This window comes from Bos mutus, chromosome 5, assembly GCF_027580195.1.
Source record: "Bos mutus isolate GX-2022 chromosome 5, NWIPB_WYAK_1.1, whole genome shotgun sequence".
Classification (NCBI taxonomy): Eukaryota; Metazoa; Chordata; class Mammalia; order Artiodactyla; family Bovidae; genus Bos; species Bos mutus.
The window spans coordinates 20,469,151-20,489,644 of record NC_091621.1 but is presented as its reverse complement, the minus strand read 5'-3'; the positions used below and the strand labels follow the sequence as shown (position 1 = coordinate 20,489,644).

The window sequence follows — 20,494 nt, the reverse complement described above, 5'->3', positions numbered from 1 at the left end:
CAGACTGATTCCAAAATTGGGAAAGGAGTATGTCAAGGCTGTATATTGTCATCCTGCTTATTTAACTTATATACAGAGCACATCATGAGAAACGCTGGGCTGGATAAAGCACAAGTTGGAATCAAGATAGCTGAGAGAAACATCAATGACCCCAGATATGCAGATGATACCACACCTATGGCAGAAAGTGAAGAACTAAAGAGCCTCTTGATGAAAATGAAAGAGGAGAGTAAAAAAGTTGGCTTATAGATCATGGTATCTGGTCCCATCACTTCATGGCAAATAGGTGGGAAACAGTGGTTGACTTTATTTTTTTGGGCTCCAAAATCACTGCAGATGGTGACTGCAGCCATGAAATTAAAAGATGCTTACTCCTTGGAAGAAAAGTTATGACCAACCTAGGCAGCATATTCAAAAGCAGAGACATTACTTTGCCAACAAAGGCCCATATAGTCAAGGCCATGGTTTTCCCAGTAGTCATGTGTGGATGTGAGAGTTGGATAATAAAGAAAGCTGAATGCTGAAGAACTGATGCTTGTGAACTGTGGTGTTGGAGAAGACTCTTGAGAGTCCCTTGGACTGCAAGGAGATCCAACCAGTCCATCCTAAAGGATATCAGTCCTGAATATTCATTGGAAGGACTGATGCTGAAGCTGAAACTCCAATACTTTAGCCACCTGATGCCAAGAACTGACTCATTTGAAAAAGACCCTGATGCTGGGTAAGATTGAAGGAGGGCGGAGAAGGGGACGACAGAGGATGAGATGGTTGAGTGGCATCACTGACTCAATGGACGAGTTTGAATAAGCTCCCAGAGTTTGTGATAGACAGGGAAGCCTGTCGTGCTGCAGTCCATGGGATCACAAAGAGTCAGACATGACTGAGTGACTGAACTGAACTGATAGGGAAGAAAACTGAGGGGTTTTTGAGAGTGAAATAATAGGGCTGCACAGTTGACAAATAGCTACCTCAGGATAAGCTCCCTGCCTGGTTGATGTTCTTAATCCCATGCTCTTAACCATTGCTTATAATTACTGCCTGCCTAATTTTCTGAAAATCCTAAATTCATCATTTTCCTCCTCATCATCATCAGTTAATGAGCATTCATATGAGTCAAACATGTAAACTTTTTTTAATTGGGAGAAATTGAAATTTACAAATGATTGCCTTTTTCAAGTTCGGGCAAAATTGGGAAAGTTCCATCATAATAGAATTTTTACTTATAAACTAATAGACATAACCCCCCAAATTCAGGAAATGAACCCTATACTTAAGACAGTGTTTTGAAATAGACCTAGATTTTGTACAAAGCCTATTTGCCTTTTTATTATAACAAATATTTTATCTTAAAAGTAATAGTCTATGCAATAGTGTTAATTTGCTTTTCAGAGTTCATGACCTTGGATTATAGTACTAACTAATAATATTATAGTCAATTTTTCACATTACAACCTCTATGTCTCATTTTTATGATGGAAAGGTTGAAGAACTTAGTACAGAGCTATATCTAGGAACCCTTCTTCAATGCCAGCCTTAAAAATTTATTAGCAATTTCATGTGATTTAATGGGTTTCAGAAATGTTTTATGCTTCAAGTTATGTTCCCTTTTTGCCTGAATTTCAGTGGCTGATATTCTTGTATCAGAGAGTCATTCATTCATAGCTTAAAGATTTCAACATTCAGGAATTATTTATTAAAATTCAAATTTCCACAATAAGGGTAATTACTCTATGTAGGTGATAATAGAATTTATGGTCCTGAGGCCTTATTTCCAGGGTAGACCCAACAGGAAGTCAGGACGACAGGTGTAAATCAGGATTATCCAAGGCAAACTAGAAAATATAGTCAGTCCAAGTATAAGCAACTTAATTTCTAGTCTGACCATTAGATGAAAGTAAGTTTGAAGAGAAGACTTGGGTTAAACATGATTATAATGCAGAGGTATGATGCAGGTAAATATATAATGCAGAGGTATGATGCAGGTAAATACCAAAGTAAATCTGAACTGTTACTTAATTTGTTGGATGACTAATCAACACCAAGTTCATCATTAAAACTGATCCCACATAACTTGACTTTCACTTTTAGTAATGGATATTTAGTAATATGGTCAAGGTACCCCTTTCTTCTTTCCTGCCCCCAAAAGGAGATTGAAGAATTTGACAAATTATAAGGTGGTATACCTGGAGGCATTGAAAAGTCCACAAGAAAGGGAAGAGCATCTAGTCTAGAATCCAAGGTCGAGGGTGGGGGGCAGGGAGGAAGGGTGGAGAAGTGGTGGTGAAGAGCAAGAGAGATTAGTCCAGTCTTGGGAGTTACTAAAGCCTTGGAGGTTACTGTCAGTGTTAACAAAAGAAGGCAAAGGAGAGGAAAATGGAATCTAGAATAAGTGAAACAAATAGCAAGTACTTGGTAGTTATTAACCCATATTTGTCAGTGATTATACCAAATCCCCCAGGCCTGAATGACCCAATTATTAATAACAGGCAAATACAATGATTGTCAATCTGGATCAAAAAATCAAAACACAAGTATATGTTATTTAACAGGAGTACCTGTTATATATAGTGCCTCTGAACTATAAAAATAAGGGAAAACAAAATTAAAAAAAAAAACAAACCAGAAAAAATACACTATGTAAAAACTAACCTAACAAAAAGTGATACAGTAATACTAGTAGTAAAGAAGAATTTGTGGCAACAATTACTGTTAAGGAGGGATATTTCCTAATAAAAGGTTTAATTCCTCATGAAGAAATCACATAAGTGACTTTCTGCATACATTACTGCTTCATGCTACTTCCCTTTTTACTAGAATTAGTAAAAATAACTAAGTTCTCAGTATTATCAAGAAGTATTATAAGCACTTAACACATATTAGTTCACTTAATCCTCACAAACATGTCATGAGATAGTCATGATTATTATCTTCATTTTACGCATGAGGAGATTGAGAAATGAAAATGTTGCCCAAAGTTTCAGAGCTAATAAGCAATGGAGCTGGGATGAAATGCAGGCAATCTACCCTTTAAGTTGTAAGAATAAATATTTGAGTAGAAGAGCCTAAATGGACCAAATAGTTTTTGGCTTTCCCTCTAGTACACATTTCAAATGAGTTTGCCATGGATGGGGTAGTACCTAAGATATTCTTTCCCCTGTACTTCGGATATTAGTTTAGCTGCTTTTCCATCTCTTTCTTTCAGAATCTTCTAAAAGCAGAGATATGGTATTTTTTCTCATGACTGAACTCACATTTCTCTTTAACTTCAATAGCTCAAGAACAGCTGAATAGTTAGGGGGAGGGAACATGGCTTTAAAGCTTTTCTTGTAGACATGAAAAACTAAGTGCTACAATGGAGGGATGAGTGACCTTCTTATTTCTAGATTGGTTTTCTATACTAGAAGATGTCTCAATTTAGCTGCAGTAGGAGTGAATGTAACTCATGTTATGCAGGAATTCTTTGCCACCAGTCAGTGGAAAACATTTGCCAGGAAAAACTTCTGTTGCTTGCCCTATGTGTGTGGATACAGTCCCTGACTACCCTCTTCCTTAAAACACTGCAAGCCTTCATTGTCTAAACAGAAAGAACAGTAGCCCTCTAAGTTATAAGAATAAATATTTGAATAGGAAGAGAGTCCATTATGAAAAGAAGTCATCGTGGTCTCGTTCATGTATGTACTTAGGCTCTCTCCAGGTCCAACTTCCAGGAATGAGGCTTCTAGAGGGAGGAGCATACAAAGCCATGTGTGTTTCTGATAACTTCAATGTGGTTTCTTTTTGTGCCCCCATGAGAACAAGGATAGTATCTGCATTGCCCCTTTTTACCCTAGTAACATAGGAGCAATAACACTTGTGGAATAAACAAAGAAATAGATGAATGAACAAATGAACAAACGTCTGTGACTTCATCTACTACCACTCTCCTCACTGCTTACTCCATTGCCACCACCCTGCCCTTCTTACTTTTCTTGTTTCTGGACATTTGCACATGCTGTTCCTTCCGCCTGAAATGTTCTTCCTCCAGATGTCAGCTTGATTGGCTCTCTTATCTCTGCGGGTGTTTCCTGCAATTTCACATTCTCAGCAAGCCTTCCCCATCTAACTGAACTTGCATATTCCTGCCTCAAAAATCCTTTTGTTTCTCTTAACTTTCTGTTGGCATGGCCTAACATACTTAAAAATTTTACGGGTCATGTCTGTCATTTGGCTCTCTAGATTGTCAGTTTCACGGGAGCAGTGATTTTTTTTCCCCCCCATACAAAGGACAGTGCCTGCCACTTATTATGTGCTCAGTAAATATTAGTCAAACAAATGAATGGAAGAACCAGGTATGCAGGACCTGTTTCACTAGTTTTAAAGCCCCCCAAATAGGGATCACAGCCCCCAGAGTATCACTTACACTTATATGCTTCTTTGAGAAGCTTCACTTTTAAGTTATCTGAGCTTCAGTTTCTTCAACTATAACCTGGAGATAATAGTACTTAGTAACAAAGACTAACAATAAATTGTAAAAGTTGAAAAATTTCACATAATAATCATGAGGATTGCAAAAGAAAATGGATGTGCACTCAGCTGTCTACTGATGCTGGCAATTATGACCTGAGGAATGAATGCAAAGGAAGGGTGATTCCAGGTTTCCCTGAGGAGCAGAATGATTCACTGTCTTTGGCATTAGAATGTAGAACAGAAAATGCAGTCAGCTGCATTTTGCTAAGCAAAAATGAACTTGTTTGCCTTTAAAAATACTAGTCTCTTTATTTGAAAAAATAAAGTGGTGGTTGGAAGGGTGAGGCATCTTAAATATAGAGGCTATAAATTAAGTTAGTATGTCTATAGCATGTATGGTGGAGAGAGAGAAATTGCATGTACAGTATTTTGGGAACAAAGCGCTCATCGTGGTATCTGTTACTTTGTTACATCATAGGAAAATTGATATTTCGTTTGTACCACCATACCTGATGCAAGTGAACATGTAATACCTAGATGTAGGGTAATTGTCACCACATAGTATTTCATGAGAAAATATCCTGACAGTGTTAAGCAGAAGTATGCAAATTACTCAAGAGAGTGATTTTTTTTAATTAGGATAATTTTTAACTGAAATATTAACTGTAATGAATATGCCAGAATGAACCTTGATGTATCTATTTGGACATTTCCTACATCCCAAGTGGTTAGTCTAAAACCAATTAAAGCACCACAGATTGCTATTATCTTCTTGCATTATTATTTTCCTGAATTAATTTCATTTTAAAAATCAGACCTTCTCCAAATGAGAATAAATTTAAATATCCGAGCTACAAATGTGAAGCTGATGTCAAGACCCATGCATATCTATAATTTCAAATTCTGAAACCACAGCATCATGGGAATAATCATAATTTTTTTTTAAATGGAGGTACTGACCTTTTGGGTCACTTAATCATTCCTCTTGCTATTCCCAGAGAATCCAAATAGTATCTCTAGTTTCCCTTCTGAAATTACTTATCACTTTTCCCTTATATTCATACATTAATTTGTTCATTTATCCATCCACCTACCCATTCCTCATTTCATCCTTTCATTTAGTAAGTATTAGGCATCATTTTGGCACCCCACTCCAGTACTCTTGCCTGGAAAATCCTATGGACGGAGGAGCCTGGTGGGCTGCAGTCCATGGGGTTGCGAAGAGTCGGACACGACTGAGCGACTTCACTTTCACTTTTCACTTTCATGCATTGGAGAAGGAGATGGCAACCCACTCCAGTGTTCTTGCCTTGAGAATCCCAGGGACGGGGGAGCCTGGTGGGCTGCCGTCTATGGGGTCACACAGAGTCGGACACAACTGAAGCGACTTAGCAGCAGCAGCAGCAGCAGCAGTAGCAGCAGGCATCATTTATGTACCTGGAATGAAATACGGCTTAGCACTGAGGAAACAAAATGTATGCTAATATTTTTTCAGTACATCATAGTTAAGTGAGAGAAACAAACAGGTTAATAAATAATCATAATGCAATAAGATAGGTTTTTTTTAATTTTTTTAAATTTTATTTTATTTTTAAACTTTACAATATTGTATTGGTTTTGCCAAATATCGAAATGAATCCGCCACAGGTATACATGTGTTCCCCATATAGAAGTATGGAAAAAGTATGTTTTCCATCTATTATGTTGACTGGATGAATCACAAAGCTTATGATTTAGAAGTGGTAACGTTTGTTCTGAGGTTTGAAAGGAAAATATTTTAGGCAAAGGTAAAATGTATCCAAAGATAAGGAGATAGGACAGGGCATATCAAGTCCTAGGAGGATTAAATCATTAGGTGTGACTGGAGTTGGGTCTGTGTATCTCTGAAGAGGGTGGGAAGAGGAAAGATGAAGCTGGGTGGGTTGAGGTCTTATCATAAACGACTGTCTGTATTACCAGCAAGAATTTAGATTTCCTTCTATAATAGGACATTTTTATAGCTTTTTCTTTTCAGGATCATGATAGCAAACAGGAGGAGAAGCTCCAAGGCATGAGACCACTCAGGGAGACAAATTAGGAGGTTATTCCAACCCCACAAACCAGAATAAAGACTTCGATTAAGATAGTAACAATAAGACAGAGGGGGGAACTGATTAAGAAGATGACTAGGGTCTAGAAACTAATTAGAGATAAACATCTGGAGAAAATGCTATCATTGTTAAAAATATTCAATGGGGAGAAATGAAATTAAAGAACCATCTATAAGGCTTTCCATGTTTTTGAACAATATGAAGAAAATGGAGGCCTGGAAATATGAATTAGTGTATTTCTCATCTGTCCCTTGCTTTTTCTGAAAAATGTGAAGCTCTTCTAAATTTTCTCCAACTTCACCCTTTGCCTTCAGTCACATGTGACCATGGCAAGTCATGACATTGACCCACTTTATAACTGTATTGGCCCTGATATATCTGGATAAAGTAAATGTGACTAGAACCCAAAATTCCATTCTTCCTCAGACAATCATTTTTATCTCACATTTTCTGGTTAGGTAGAGAGAGGCCAAGGTGATAATGATGGGAAAGAGGGATCTGTTCTTGTTGCACAAAGACTCAGGGATCTGTTCTTGTTGCACAAAGACCTCTTTTTGTTTGTCAGACACGACTGAGCCACTTCACTTTCACTTCACTTTTTTTTTTCAAAATTAGAAAATATCTTTTTATATTATGACATGATTAATCTTTCTGCTATTAATTTTAACTATCCAGAACTCTCACTTTATGTAGGAAATGTTTTTCTTTACTTTTGATTCATTTTACCAAAGCTCTCTGTTATCTGACCCTGATTACTAGCCACTCCTTCAGGTGATTCATGTTATACTGTCAAATATTTAAATATTTGAAAATCAAGTATTACATGTTTTATATTTTGGGGGTACTTTGGGAAAGAGGGATTATAAAGAAAACTTTTGAAAGTCTGTCTACAAAATGTCATAAATTACAACTGAAAAAAGTCATGAATCCCATTCAGACCATTAGTGGGGGTTACAAAGTTGATGATAGAGAACCACAAAGCTGCCTTGAGAATTGAAGGCCCGTGGATGGCCAGGCACACTGGGTAAATGACATGGCCTCATTTATCAGCATTAAAGTAGGTATGATTCAGGTTCATGCTTCAGCAAATTACAAATTACTGTAGATATAGATGTGCAGGCAACCTATGAATGGTTACAATTGCAAATATTAAGTCTGCGGATTCTAATTGAATATTGTTACATAATGTTTCTACAATTCTCTTACCCTTTTATGTTAAAATGGTTGTCTATTGATTTTTATACACTTTCTTCCTTGATTTTAAATGAACTCCTTTCTTACATTTGTGCAGAATGCTTCCCAAAATAGTCACGAGAAATGCTTACTATCCTTTTATCAGTTTCTCGTAAGAGCTGTTTATTTTAGGCCTTATTTATGGGTATGTGTTTCTCTGAAATAAAAAGAATGTTCTAAGAGTTTATAATCCTCTAGGAAAGATGCAAAACTGTCCCCATTGTGGGTTTTTATGGAGGTAAAGGAAGTTATTGTCTTGCTGTCCCTTTATGGTTGTTGAAATATTCCCCTTTGCCCAGGTCTGTTTCCTGTAATAATGTTTTTAACAGTGGCGTACCTGACATGGGTTTGTTCCTTAGGTAAACGTGTAAAACTCTTCAAATTTGAATGGAGTAGAAAGAGAAGGTTTCTGCTGTGTTTGATGATAGTTTTTTTATTTTTCCACATCCAAAAATGTTCTGGCTCCATGTTGGAGCATTAGTGTGGCAAATCCTAGCGTTGGTGACATTCTAAGGAAGGGACAGAAGTTTCATTAAGGAGTAAAGATTCAAAATGACTCCAGAACTGCCTCAGTGGTCAGTAAAGAAGGCTCTGAATTATTCTTCATAAAAAGGGAAAAAGGGGAGGCATCATTTTTTTAATAGGAGGCCCTCAAACTGGCCACAAATAGCCAATGTCATTGTTGGTCAACCGAATGTTGTCACCTACAAAGACCCTGTAGCTAATATATTGTTCTCCTAAGAACAGAAACAAAAACCCTGAGTGTATAAGTGGACCTCTGTCAGTGTTCAACCTGCCTATGAGTCTGTAAATTAGCATGAAAAGCATGGAACCATCAAATTTTTACCTAATCTCCATAAGCCAAATGAAGATTGTGTTCTTACCTAATCATTCATTCTTTGTATGTTAAATTGCCCCTTAATTGAATAAACTATGTCATACCGGCATCTAGGTAATTAGAACTGGTTAGATTTAAAGATTCATATTTTAATCAACTTTGGGAATTTGAGACTACTGGATTAAGACTATTTTTTAAAAAGTGAGAAATATATCTGGGAAATAGAAACAAAGCAGAAACTTCCAACATATTAAACATCACTGCCTATGCTGCCCTGACCTTCAGAAAATGAATTCTAGCTTTTTTAACTTAGAGAATGATTTTTTCCCAAAGATATACCACATGTGGAGTGGTCATCTCTAAACTTAATTTTACGGCAGAATATAGGGATGAAAAAGAGTATATGCTGCTTCAGGCATGGTACTAGCTTCATGCTTCCACAAATTTCACCAAGTTCTTTTCAAAACGACAGAGGCATATTCTTTACGCAGACAAGTATCTCAAGGAAAAGTTGTTACCAAGAGCAACTTACATTTATAACTCAACCAACCAGAAGCTAAGGGAAAATATTGCTCTTGGTAATTCCTACACCAGTAACTCAGATTTCTTCAAAGTGTCAATCCTTCTTCCAAAAGTCCACTTATCTTAAAATCATCTTTTAAGCATAATTTTTTAGTGCTTACTTCTGTTAGCCCTCATGTGCTGTGAGGCTGAAATACTTGACTGTGATGCTTGAGCAGATATAAATTTTTAAAGTAAGTGTTTATGACAGAAATTGGATAAAAACTATCCATTCAAATAACTCCTTTATAAATGAGAAGTGAGTCTAAAAAAATGAACCAATCAAACTTAGGTAAAGTGCCTTTCCAACTGCATTCAAAGTCTCAACTGTCTCTAAAAATAGGTAAACTTTGCTATTAATAGTATATCGGAGAAGGCAATGGCACCCCACTCCAGTACTCTTGCCTGGAAAATCCCATGGATGGAGGAGCCTGGTGGGCTGCAGTCCATGGGGTCACTGAGGGTCGGACACGACTGAACGACTTCACTTTCACTTTTCACTTTCATGCATTGGAGAAGGAAATGGCAACCCACTCCAGTGTTCTTGCCTTGAGAATCCCAGGGACGGGGGAGCCTGGTGGGCTGCCATCTATGGGGTCACACAGAGTCGGACACAACTGAAGCGACTTAGCAGCAGCAGAAAAATATTATTAAAAATCTACCAGCTTTCCTCAAAGCATTCAAAATAACTGTTCCCATTTTAAGGACTTTATCATGTTTCCATAAAGTTTGAACAGTGTAACCCCATTATACTGTTGTCTTTCAAAAGCATCTATTTTTTGTCATTTTCCACCTGGAGTAAATGTAAGAATGTGTATGGTGCAGGACCAGGAGAAGAAGAAAATTTTAAAATTTTCTTAATGTCCCAGAGGAAATTATTAAATACCCAAGGAGAAACCAGGGAATGTTTTGTTTGGCTAACAGTTAATGTTAGCTGATCTGCCTCTGAGTGGATGAATGTGCATGAACGGCAATGGAAACAGTCATCTTCTTTCCTGATTCACATAGAAGAAAGAGTTCATGGCAGGCACACTGCACAGCTTTCAAACTTCCAAGAAATGGTGCAAGTCCATCTGTTCCCCAAGATTCATTTCTAGTAGAGATCTTCATTGGCACAGCACAGGAAGCTGAAAGCCACTGACAGATGTTGTATTTGTGGTAAAAAGCTCACTAGTTCTGCATTCTAATATAGGCTTTTCAGAAAAATGAAGTCTACATGGTGGCTATACCACCCATGAATTTAAGTAATCAGGATAAAGTTTTATCCTCTTTTGAATTAGTCCTTAAGAAAAGTCATGAGTTTGGGGACAGAAGGGAATCAGAAACTCACTGAGTCCAGCCAACTTGTTTGGCATATGTAAATGAACCCTGGAGATTCAGAGATTTTTTTAAAGTGACTTGTTCAGAGTTATAAAAACCAGACGGTAGTATCACTGTTATAAACTCTTATCAGTACAAGGCCACCTCTTCTCAGTCAATCTGGGGCTCTGTTTTCTTTCTTTTTTTCCCCCCAGAAGTCTAGGAAGACTATGCCATTTTCTGCTTCCATATTGGGACCCACACTGTGGTACACATACATAGAATCAATTAACTACAGCTCTATTGTTTGAAATGACTATATTTCTAATTGCCCAAGGCTGTTAAATTTTTTTGAGAATTCCTAGAACAGATAACAAGGTCAATTCACACTAATGTTGACTGTAGCTGAAGTGATAAGTAGATTGGCTTTTTGCCCCAAACGTGGAGGCCAATCCATAGCACCAGTCATTCTTGGGAAGGAAAATTAAACTATGATATGAAAATGTAGTCAGTTTCAGGGCTTATCGGAATCACCTCCAACACCATGAAAGCAAAATAGAGGCTTACTTTTTTATATAGATGTACATGTTTATGACAGTAATTCATGTAAGTCATTGCCTCATATTGCATCATCTATACTTAAAAGCTGTCTGGTCAGCTTGCTCTTAAATGATTACTTCAGACCAATAGGAAACTTTCATTTCATAGTACCTCATTGCATAAGGTGCTTTAAGAAAGCACAAGCTCATTCATGTACTGTTACAACCAACTGAATGGCAGCTTTTCTCCTGCTTAAATGAGAACGCCTGCTACTGCAGAGTAATGATGTTTTAATTGCACATTTAGTACACAAAGAGTGAAGCAAGAATTTAATTCATGTACTTGTAACAGCTACATTAAAAAAATACATTTGCAGTGAAGCAGCAATTATATTCCAAGCAAGAAAAGTTCATTCAAATCAGCATTTAGTGGTTTAAAAAATTGGGATTGCTTTAAGAATCCAGTTACTGATTCAGAAAGATTTTAAATGGTAGATTACCTTATGTTATACACATGAAACTAATATAATGTATATCAATTATATTTCAATAAAGAAATTAATTTAAAAAATCAGCATTTAGGATTGTGAGGGTATTCTAGTCTTCCTTTACACCTATATTGAGTAAGTTAAATTTATTTATTAAAACATTCATTTGAAATGGGGCCTGTTAAGCAGTTGTATTGTAAAAATTGGACTTGTACTGCATTTCAACCTACTGCCTCCCTTCAGAAATACAGCTGCATAGTCCTTGCCTTCCAGTTGTTTAAAGAATATCCATCAGTCTAAAGATAAGTGTTTCTCTTATTACACAGATATTTTAGCAAAAATTTAACTTTTAAAAAAATGAAATTGACTTGTAATCTTCATAAGGCATTGTCTTTAATATTTTGTATATGTGACTTATTTTACATTCAAAGGAATATAGTTCCTCATAACAAGATTTTCGTGACCACCCAGGAAAAATAAGAATATTTTGTAAATTAAGCTAATATGATAAGATTCACATGTATATTGTAGAGTTTTGGCATTGATTTCACAAACTTATATAGGTGGGCAAAGTGAATATCTAAAATTAAAAAAATAAATATCTGAGATGTAGGATAGAACTCAAATACATCAGAAGAAACATAATGAATAAGGAAATTTACAAATCTGCATTTTGTTTGGCATGATTATACCACATTTATTTTTAAGCCTAGATGGTTAAAGTACAGTACTAATTTCCTAAATATTTTTCCTGCATTCAGAGTCTGATGGCAGCTGATTCATCAGAAAGACCAATAATGGAATTGCCTATAAAGACTAGTAACATATGCACAGAAATAATTGAGAGCAAAACTAAGAATTCAGTGCATTCAGCTGCCTAGAAATGTATTCATATCTGAATAATAATAGTTACCACTTACATAATGCTCATTATGTACCTTGGAATATAATTATCTGTGTTAGTCGCTCAGTCATATCTTACTGTTTGCGACCCTGTAGACTGTAGCCTGCCAGACTCCTCCATCCATGGGATTTCCCAGGCAGGAATACTGGAGTGGGTTACCAGTATACCAGTGGGTTCCTTCTCCAGGAGATCTTCCCAGCCCAGGGATTGAACCTGGGTCTTCCACATTGTAGGCACACTCTTTACCATCTGAGGCACCAGGGAAGTCTTAGAATATAAGCACTTGACTAATTAATTTATTTTTCCTCAGCTCATACAACCCTATGATGTAGGTACTAATATTATAGTTGTCTTATTCAAGGTCACATGCTGAGTTATCAACAGAATGAAACATTGAACCTACACAGCCTGACTTCAAAGTATATTCTTTTTGACCATTAAATACCCTCTCACCTTGTCTGAAACAACAGTCTCTCCCAAAGGCAACCAAAACAATAGTGTTTTCTTCTTTATATATAACTACCATCATATGACTTTGATTAACAGCATATGAAATGAATGATTGCAAATTCAGTTACTATAAGACAGAAAATTAACTAATTAAATCAATATTTGTAGAGAAACAAGATGTAATGTCCTCTGCCGTAGATACCCTATGTATCACCTTTTGAGTCTTAGCTGGGAATTACTACTGTTACCACCTGTTAATATTTGAAAAGCATTTGCCTGGACTGACGCTTTGCAGGGATTATCTGATTTAATCACAATAGCAAACTTATGAGGGCTGATAATACCATTTTTGTATTTCATATGGGGAGACTAAGGCTCAGGGAGTTTAAATAATTTATTTCAACCCCACAGTGTGAGAAAGTGATAAGGCAGAGATCTGAACTCAGGCAGTCTGTCTGCAGAGCTCACACTACTTGTCACTATGTCTCTCCCCATAGTGTGCTGTCTCCCATTGGTAACCTAAACAGCATGACTTAAACAGGGTAAAAAGAACTGTAGATGCTATACATATAACGATTTTAGGAACTGTATAGAAACATCAAAGCATCTTTTACATTTGGGGACAGAATAGATTCTTGAATATTTTTCCCTTTTAACCTTTTAAATTTATTTTACCTTGAAGATAGGCAGAGGATATAACACAATGGTCAAAATACAAAATTAATACAGTATGAAGTAGAAAATGGCAATCCGCTCCAGTACCATTGCCTGGAAAAATCTGTGGATAGGGGATCCTGGCAGGCTACAGGCGAAGAGTCATGACTGAACAACTGAGCACACACAATTTTAAAATAGTTGACTTCACTTAATCTCAAATATGCCATTTACCTGGTTTTGGTTTCTCAATTTAAACTGGTGAGCAGACTTAAAAGACATGATTTTAGCATAAATTATTGAGAAATTTGAAAGCCCTATAATAGATTTGTTCGACTGGAAGAAATAAATGGATGCTTTCATCTAAAAAAATTATTGGTGCTTCTTATTGAATGTTACCAGATTAGCTTCTTCATCCTGGTGGCTCATTACCAAGGTAGCTTTGTGCTTGTAACTAGAAATAATAATACTAATGGTTATTATTATTGCATGTGTTCAGCAGCCCAGCAGTTTCACTTACTGAATTGGCTGGTGTGCAGCACACACAAATAAAAGTTGCATGAAAAAGAACAGCTGTGTAGAATACTGCCTTTGGAAAGGCAAATTTACTGAGACAGTGATTATAGCGTATGAAGCTCAAGGCATATCCGTAATGATCGTAGGACCATTTCTCTCTCTCATGCAGTATTTTATATCTATTGCCCTCAGAATGAGAAGACAGTGAATTCATGATAGTAAATGCAATTTCCTATCCTGTAAAATTGATTTTATTGCAACCTCCTGCTTTTAGTCACTGAAAACTTGCTGAAAAGCTTCCTTAGAAAGTAAAACTTTTACTAGTTGGCCTCATCCAAAAGATAGGGCTTGAGTGAAAAGAGAATAATATTTAAGTTCTAAAAAAAAAAAAAAGGCAGTGTTTCATTTGGTGTACTAAAAACTTACTTTTAAGTGAAAGAAAATTTTTTAAATGTTGAATTGTATAAGTATTGCCTGAGATCTCTCATATTAAGAAATTTCAGTTAAAAAAAAATAAAGTTTCAGTTTATCATCTATAAAGGTTAAAATGGCAATCGTTTCTCCCCCATTAGCATGTCAGAATTTAACTATGAGTCACTTGGACTTAATGAGCATAAAAACCATAAATGCATTTTTTTGTATTACATTTTAGACAATTATTTTTAAAATGTTATTTGGATCTTGCATATTAGATGATGAAAATTGGTGATAAGGTACCTGTATTCAGAATCATCTGCCTGTTTTAAAATCTTTGGCTTTGCCATTTTGTTTGGTACAAATCTGGAGCTTATCAAGGAGGGTGATGATTTATGTTCATATTTATATTTCATTGAAAAGGGCAAATTACGACAGCCTCTGTTTGAATTCTTAAGTGCAGTCCTCTAACTTGTCTGTCAGTAGGATCCTCTCATTCTACTTTCAGTGGTTCTCTTGTTAAAGATTTATGTATTGAAAGAAAAAAAAAAACTGACCCCAACTCTAAAACTTTTATTTTATGGTACTTTATAGTTGAGAAAGCTAGGTGTTCATAAATATACTTGATCCTCACAGAAACACTGTGAGGCTAACAAGATTATTCCGTTCTACACATGGGAAACTGTGGGGCCCAGATATTGCACGACACAGTCAGTGTCATTATTGCCACACTGACCTAAATCCAGCAACTATATGCCAACCACAGGGGCTCTCTGATCACAATCAAATAATTTGCAAAAATCATACCTAAAATTAATTGTCGCTTACTCTTCATCTCATAAAATGTAGGGTTTTTTAGGATTAAAAAACTAGGAAACATTGTGTAAAATTAGAGAATAAGGAAAAGCTTTCATTGTTTCAATCCATGCTTATTTAGACAATTACTTCTTTGAGTTAAGCTTAGTTTTCTAGCAATTATTTTAGCTGATAGAAATGTAAATGTACATATATATAATTCACAGCATAGTATAAGTGTACATTTATGAGGATCTGGATTGTATAGTTGTGTTTGTATATACTTATGTTTCCTCTACTGAGATGGAGGAAGATTGTATTTCAGATAGATAAGTCCTTGGTTTTATACTGTAAATTTGATGTCTGTTTTTAAAATTATTTGAAATTGAAATTAAATTTATGAAATTAAATTGAAATTAAAATTATGTGAAAATAAAGCTTTAAATACATAATAGTTGAGAGAATCACTCCTCAGCTTTATATAAACCAGCAGAACAAAATGCTTACCTTGGAATGAAGATGTAATAATGTGTCCGCCATACCCACCAATAGATTACTTAGAATCTGGGCTTGTAGTAGTTCAAAAGGACATGTTACTCACTTTCCTGGAGTTGTTGCAGCGTGTCCCTTGAGTGCTGAACCTCTCCTGAGGCTAAATCATTTGTTCTCTTTGTTATTCCTGTCATTTCAAACACTGGTGCCCATATTACATTTCACAGTGATTTCTTCCTGCAACCAATAGGAGAATTCTCAGAAAAGGCAGGTGAATTTTCTCAGCCACTGGAAATCAAAGACTGTATTAAATCAATGTTTGTCAAAAAAGTGTATCATAAAAGTAAAATTTCTGTATTTTTCACAATGATGAGTTATCTTCATTAGCAACCTATGACACATAGAAATATATGTCCTCCCCATATTCTTTTTACACTGACTCCCAGACTGGGAACCCTTCACAGAACTTGTATAAAGTAATCACTGAGTGGCAGACAAATTGATAATAAAATCGCTGCCCTGTCTAAGACACCCCTGCTCCCAGAATCTCTAGAGGCCAGCAGGCCCATTATGTTTGTATCCCTCCATCATCAGTTCAGTCCTCTGTGAGTGGGAGTAAGAAGCTACAGATTTGCAGGCAGAAGCTCCACCTTTGGGAATGAAACTGACCAAAGAGACACAAACATGGTTGCTGCCTCCATGCAGAATATACATGTTTGAATTTTACACCTTTCTTTTATACTGTAATTTGAAACCAGCCATGGCAGAGCAACATCTTGTTACTTTATGTTTTTATTTTTCATAGTTGATCAAACTACAAACAAAACAAAAACCCGTCTTTTGGCAAATGTTTCGTTAAAAGATAAGTAACTATGTTACTTAATGAAATAAAAATAAAATATCCACAATAATTTTTAAAAATTCACTTTTTGTTGTAAGCATCACTGGAAAAGAACTGTTAGGCAATCCTAAGTACCATGGTATTAAGAGCATAACTAGAAATTCATTGACACAGCAGAAATCTTTGTCTCTCTTTGTATCATATTTCTTCTGCATACATATAATGATATCTATGTACATATTAGGTATTCTAGCTATTATTCTTTTTTTCCTGTAAATAAACATTCTTTTGACTTGAGTACCTGTGAAAATCCACATGATTGTGCCTCAATAATATGTACAATAGCATTAATAATACTGCTCTAATAAATTTCATGAGAAATTTTGGGGACCTTAAAATTTGGTAAAGGATTGTACTATAATTGTTTTTCTCCCCAATTTTTTTTTTTTTTTGCATTATGAATAGTGGATTTTCTGAAATGCAGTTGAGTCAAATAAGCATTCAACTTGTCAACAATTTCAAGAATGGTTTTTATGGAACCAAATCCCAAGGGCTTTCTTGAAGATGTGGTCTGATTGGATTCCTAAGAACAAAAGTCTTTCATTCACTGACTCCTGGCATGAAGTGTATGATCTCTGGATTATAGTCACAAAGTCTATGCAAAGAACATGGATTCCAGAACCATTCTTTGGGTCCAAAAGGGGTAACTATTCCAGAATCATTCTTTGGGTCCAAAATGGGTAACTTCTCCAGTTGAGATCTTCCTGGTCACTGTTGGAGTCACTTGGATAACTGCAAATGGCTCTCAAAAATATTATGAAAGAATAGAGAAAATAATTTTAATAAGCTAGAAATACCTAAATATGGTAGTCCTTTAAAATTCAGTAATTTATTTAATATAGCAAATACCAGCACTTTGAGTTTTTACTTATTCATTTCTAATACTTAATTGTGTAGAGTTTTAAGATGATAGCTGTTATGAAATGATTCTACTTTCTTTTTCTTTGTAGGTAACCCATTAACCAAGGTGAAATCAAGTGATCCTCAAGGCTGATTACATTGAACATATGCATACAAACATAATTCATAGGTGATCTTGAAGGAAAAATTTTATACAGCTCCGAAGTGGCACTCTGGAGTCTATTACTTCTGGGGGATTTCATGGCTCATAATCAGCTTCTTGGAATCAAGACTTTTTAGAAGTCCTACATGAACTTCAGTATCATGAAGATTTCATCAGATTTGAACTGCATTCAACTTGTATAATTGTACTTAAAAAAAGAACTTGAAGTTGCTCTCTGAAGAGTTGGCATTTCTGGATGGTATCAGAGACACCTACCCTTTGGGCTCTTGGTCCCAAATGTGACTGCCTTTCTTGTTTCTGAAAGTCTCTCAAGTGCACTGGCCTTCTGTCATGGACCTGTTCCTGGGTCCTGTGTTCACTGGCTAGGATTGTACATGGCTTCAGTGACATTTCCTTTGCAAATTTCTCCTCTGGCATGGTGTAGACTGAGACAATTTAATTGGTATCCTAACCTTGGAGCTCTGAAAGCCTACATGTTTTAACATCTTAAAGTTGCTTTTGTTAAAGGAATGGAAATATATATCCATTGATAATAATTATTGTTGGCAAGTTGTAGTTATCTGAAAACATCAATCATATAAGAATGTATAGACAAGCTGACATGTTTCCCCAAGGCTAACACACTACTGCAGCTCTCTGTCAGTTAAATAGGTAGTAGTTAGAACTGAATTACCATTTTCATTATATACTCCTATTTGGTACCTCTAGAGTACATTCCCTTTCAGAGTTTTTTTTTTTTTTTAAGTGAACTTTTTCTTTTATTTTTATCTTTACTTTTTCCCTTCACAGAAATCATCAATGAGCAGTCAAGTATTTAGGTAACCTTCAGTTTCAAAAAATTGCCATGGATGCATGTGGGTTTTGATTTCTTAGCTCGAAAATTATTTGCTTAGATTTCTTCTAATATTTTTTTAAACTGTCATTTCTATCTTATTTTTAAAAGGCTGTCTCTTGCTTGATTCCAAGGACTGTTTGAATGCCTATTTGTTTATTCAAGTCTGTTGGTAGAATAAATTGTTCATTTCCTTGGCTTCAAATTTATAAATATTTGTTTCTAGTTTTCCCATTCAAACAATTTCTTAGGTCAGTTTTTGTCCATGCTTTTGTAGTCCTTTTCACATCTGTGGTTTTCAGTTCTAAAGGAAAATCTTACAAATATTTCAAGGCCTTAAACACGTATGTACTTTTTTTTCTAAGTTATTCACAGAATGTATAATTTTATACTACTTTTATTTTGCTTCATTTGTTATGTGGAGGGAAAGAAGAATGGACATTGCATAGCCATTCTGTAACAATACTGTGTAAATGTATAGTTTGAAGGATTGTAAAGGGAGAGGCTTCTGTGTTTACTCATCTTAGATTGATAAGAAGATACTTCAGAAATTGTCCTATTAGACATTCTATTATGTTAGACAGAGTGTAGGTATCTTCTATGATTTTAAAACTCACTCACATGGCCAATTATGTATATGTTGATTTCCGTGATGGAGGCTGACCTACAGACCAAAGCTCTCCAGGGTAAATTGGTAACAATCTTCAAAGACCAATATATTACCCAGAATCTTTTCTCAGCAGAATGACTAACACTGTAAAATTTGTTAAATATGAAATTTGTAAAGTATACTTTTGATATTGAACTAAAGTATACTGACCCATAAATCCATGGAATGACTTTCTTCTTCCATTTTCATTATGCATACAATTAGATGGCTCTGAGTGAATTTTGCAATGGTTCAAGACTGTCTGAACTTGTAAAGAAAGGAGTAATAGTTGTGCTGGAGTTTCTGCATCAGTGATAATATTAATTTCTTTGGAACAAAGTGGAAAATTATATTATTTTAGAAATTATGAATTTGTCCTAGGTTTGAAATTATAGATTATGCTCTCTTTTTTAAACTATGTCCTTTAAAACAACACTGGAAATACTGTATTATATTCAAGTGTAATACATGCATATCAATAGAAAAAATAAATGGAATTTCAAATATACTAACTAGATTATCCCCAGTAATATTGTGACTCTTCAGAAAAGGTGAATAAAATTGGAATATAAAAATGGACTCTCTTTCCTGAGTTATTTTCAGAGAATCTGTTTTTCAGTGTTCTATTTTAAAAGCACTTCAGTTACTATCCAGGAAAACCTCTGATTTTATGGGAAAGCTGACATATATTCTTTAATTGTTTTATAAAAATCCATGGCAAATCTTGCCATTTACACAAGGTTCCAATATTTGGGTTGCTTCTTTGCTAAGAAACAATTGAAATAGATATATTTATACTTGTGCCTCTTGCTCACATCTTGACTATGAGCACAACTGGCAAATTTTTGCTAGCAATATACAAAACTCATTTTATTAAAAAAAACTGTCTAAAAGAATATACTGTTTATCCTTTGAAATTCATTATACAGTTGACCCTTGAAAACACAGGTTTTAATTGCCTAGGTCCACCTATACATGGATTTTTTTCAACAGTAAATACTTTAGCACTACACAATCTGAGCTTAATTCCAGGGAGGTGAAATCATGCATATGGAGGAATCACAAACAGGGAGGATGCATTCTAAGTTATATGTAGATTTTTAATTGTTATCTCCCCTGACCCTAGCATTGTTCAAAGGTCAACCATATATGGGAGTGTTAATTAAAACAAATATGGCTATGATTTAGCCTTTTAAATTACTTTAAATAGCTTTGATTTTGAATTTAAATTTTTTATAAAAAGTTATGAAAACAGTTCAGAAGCCTTCTGTGTACCCTTTCCCCACCATTCCCTAGTGATAACATCTTATACAACCAAGAAATTGACATTGGTACAATACTATCCTCTCAAATACAGAACTTTTCAGAC

General features: G+C 35.4%; 1 protein-coding gene across 1 annotated transcript in view; it reads left to right on the top strand.

Moving 5' to 3' along the window:
* The window catches only part of TAFA2 (TAFA chemokine like family member 2), a 565,192-nt gene extending 545,520 nt beyond the window's left edge, over positions 1 to 19,672 (top strand). The window contains exon 5 of the mRNA XM_005886926.2: positions 17,571 to 19,672. Coding sequence (XP_005886988.1) covers positions 17,571 to 17,582 — 12 coding nt within the window. The 3' untranslated portion in view covers positions 17,583 to 19,672. The remainder of the gene's footprint in view (positions 1 to 17,570) is intronic.
* Positions 19,673 to 20,494: the final 822 nt, after the last annotated feature.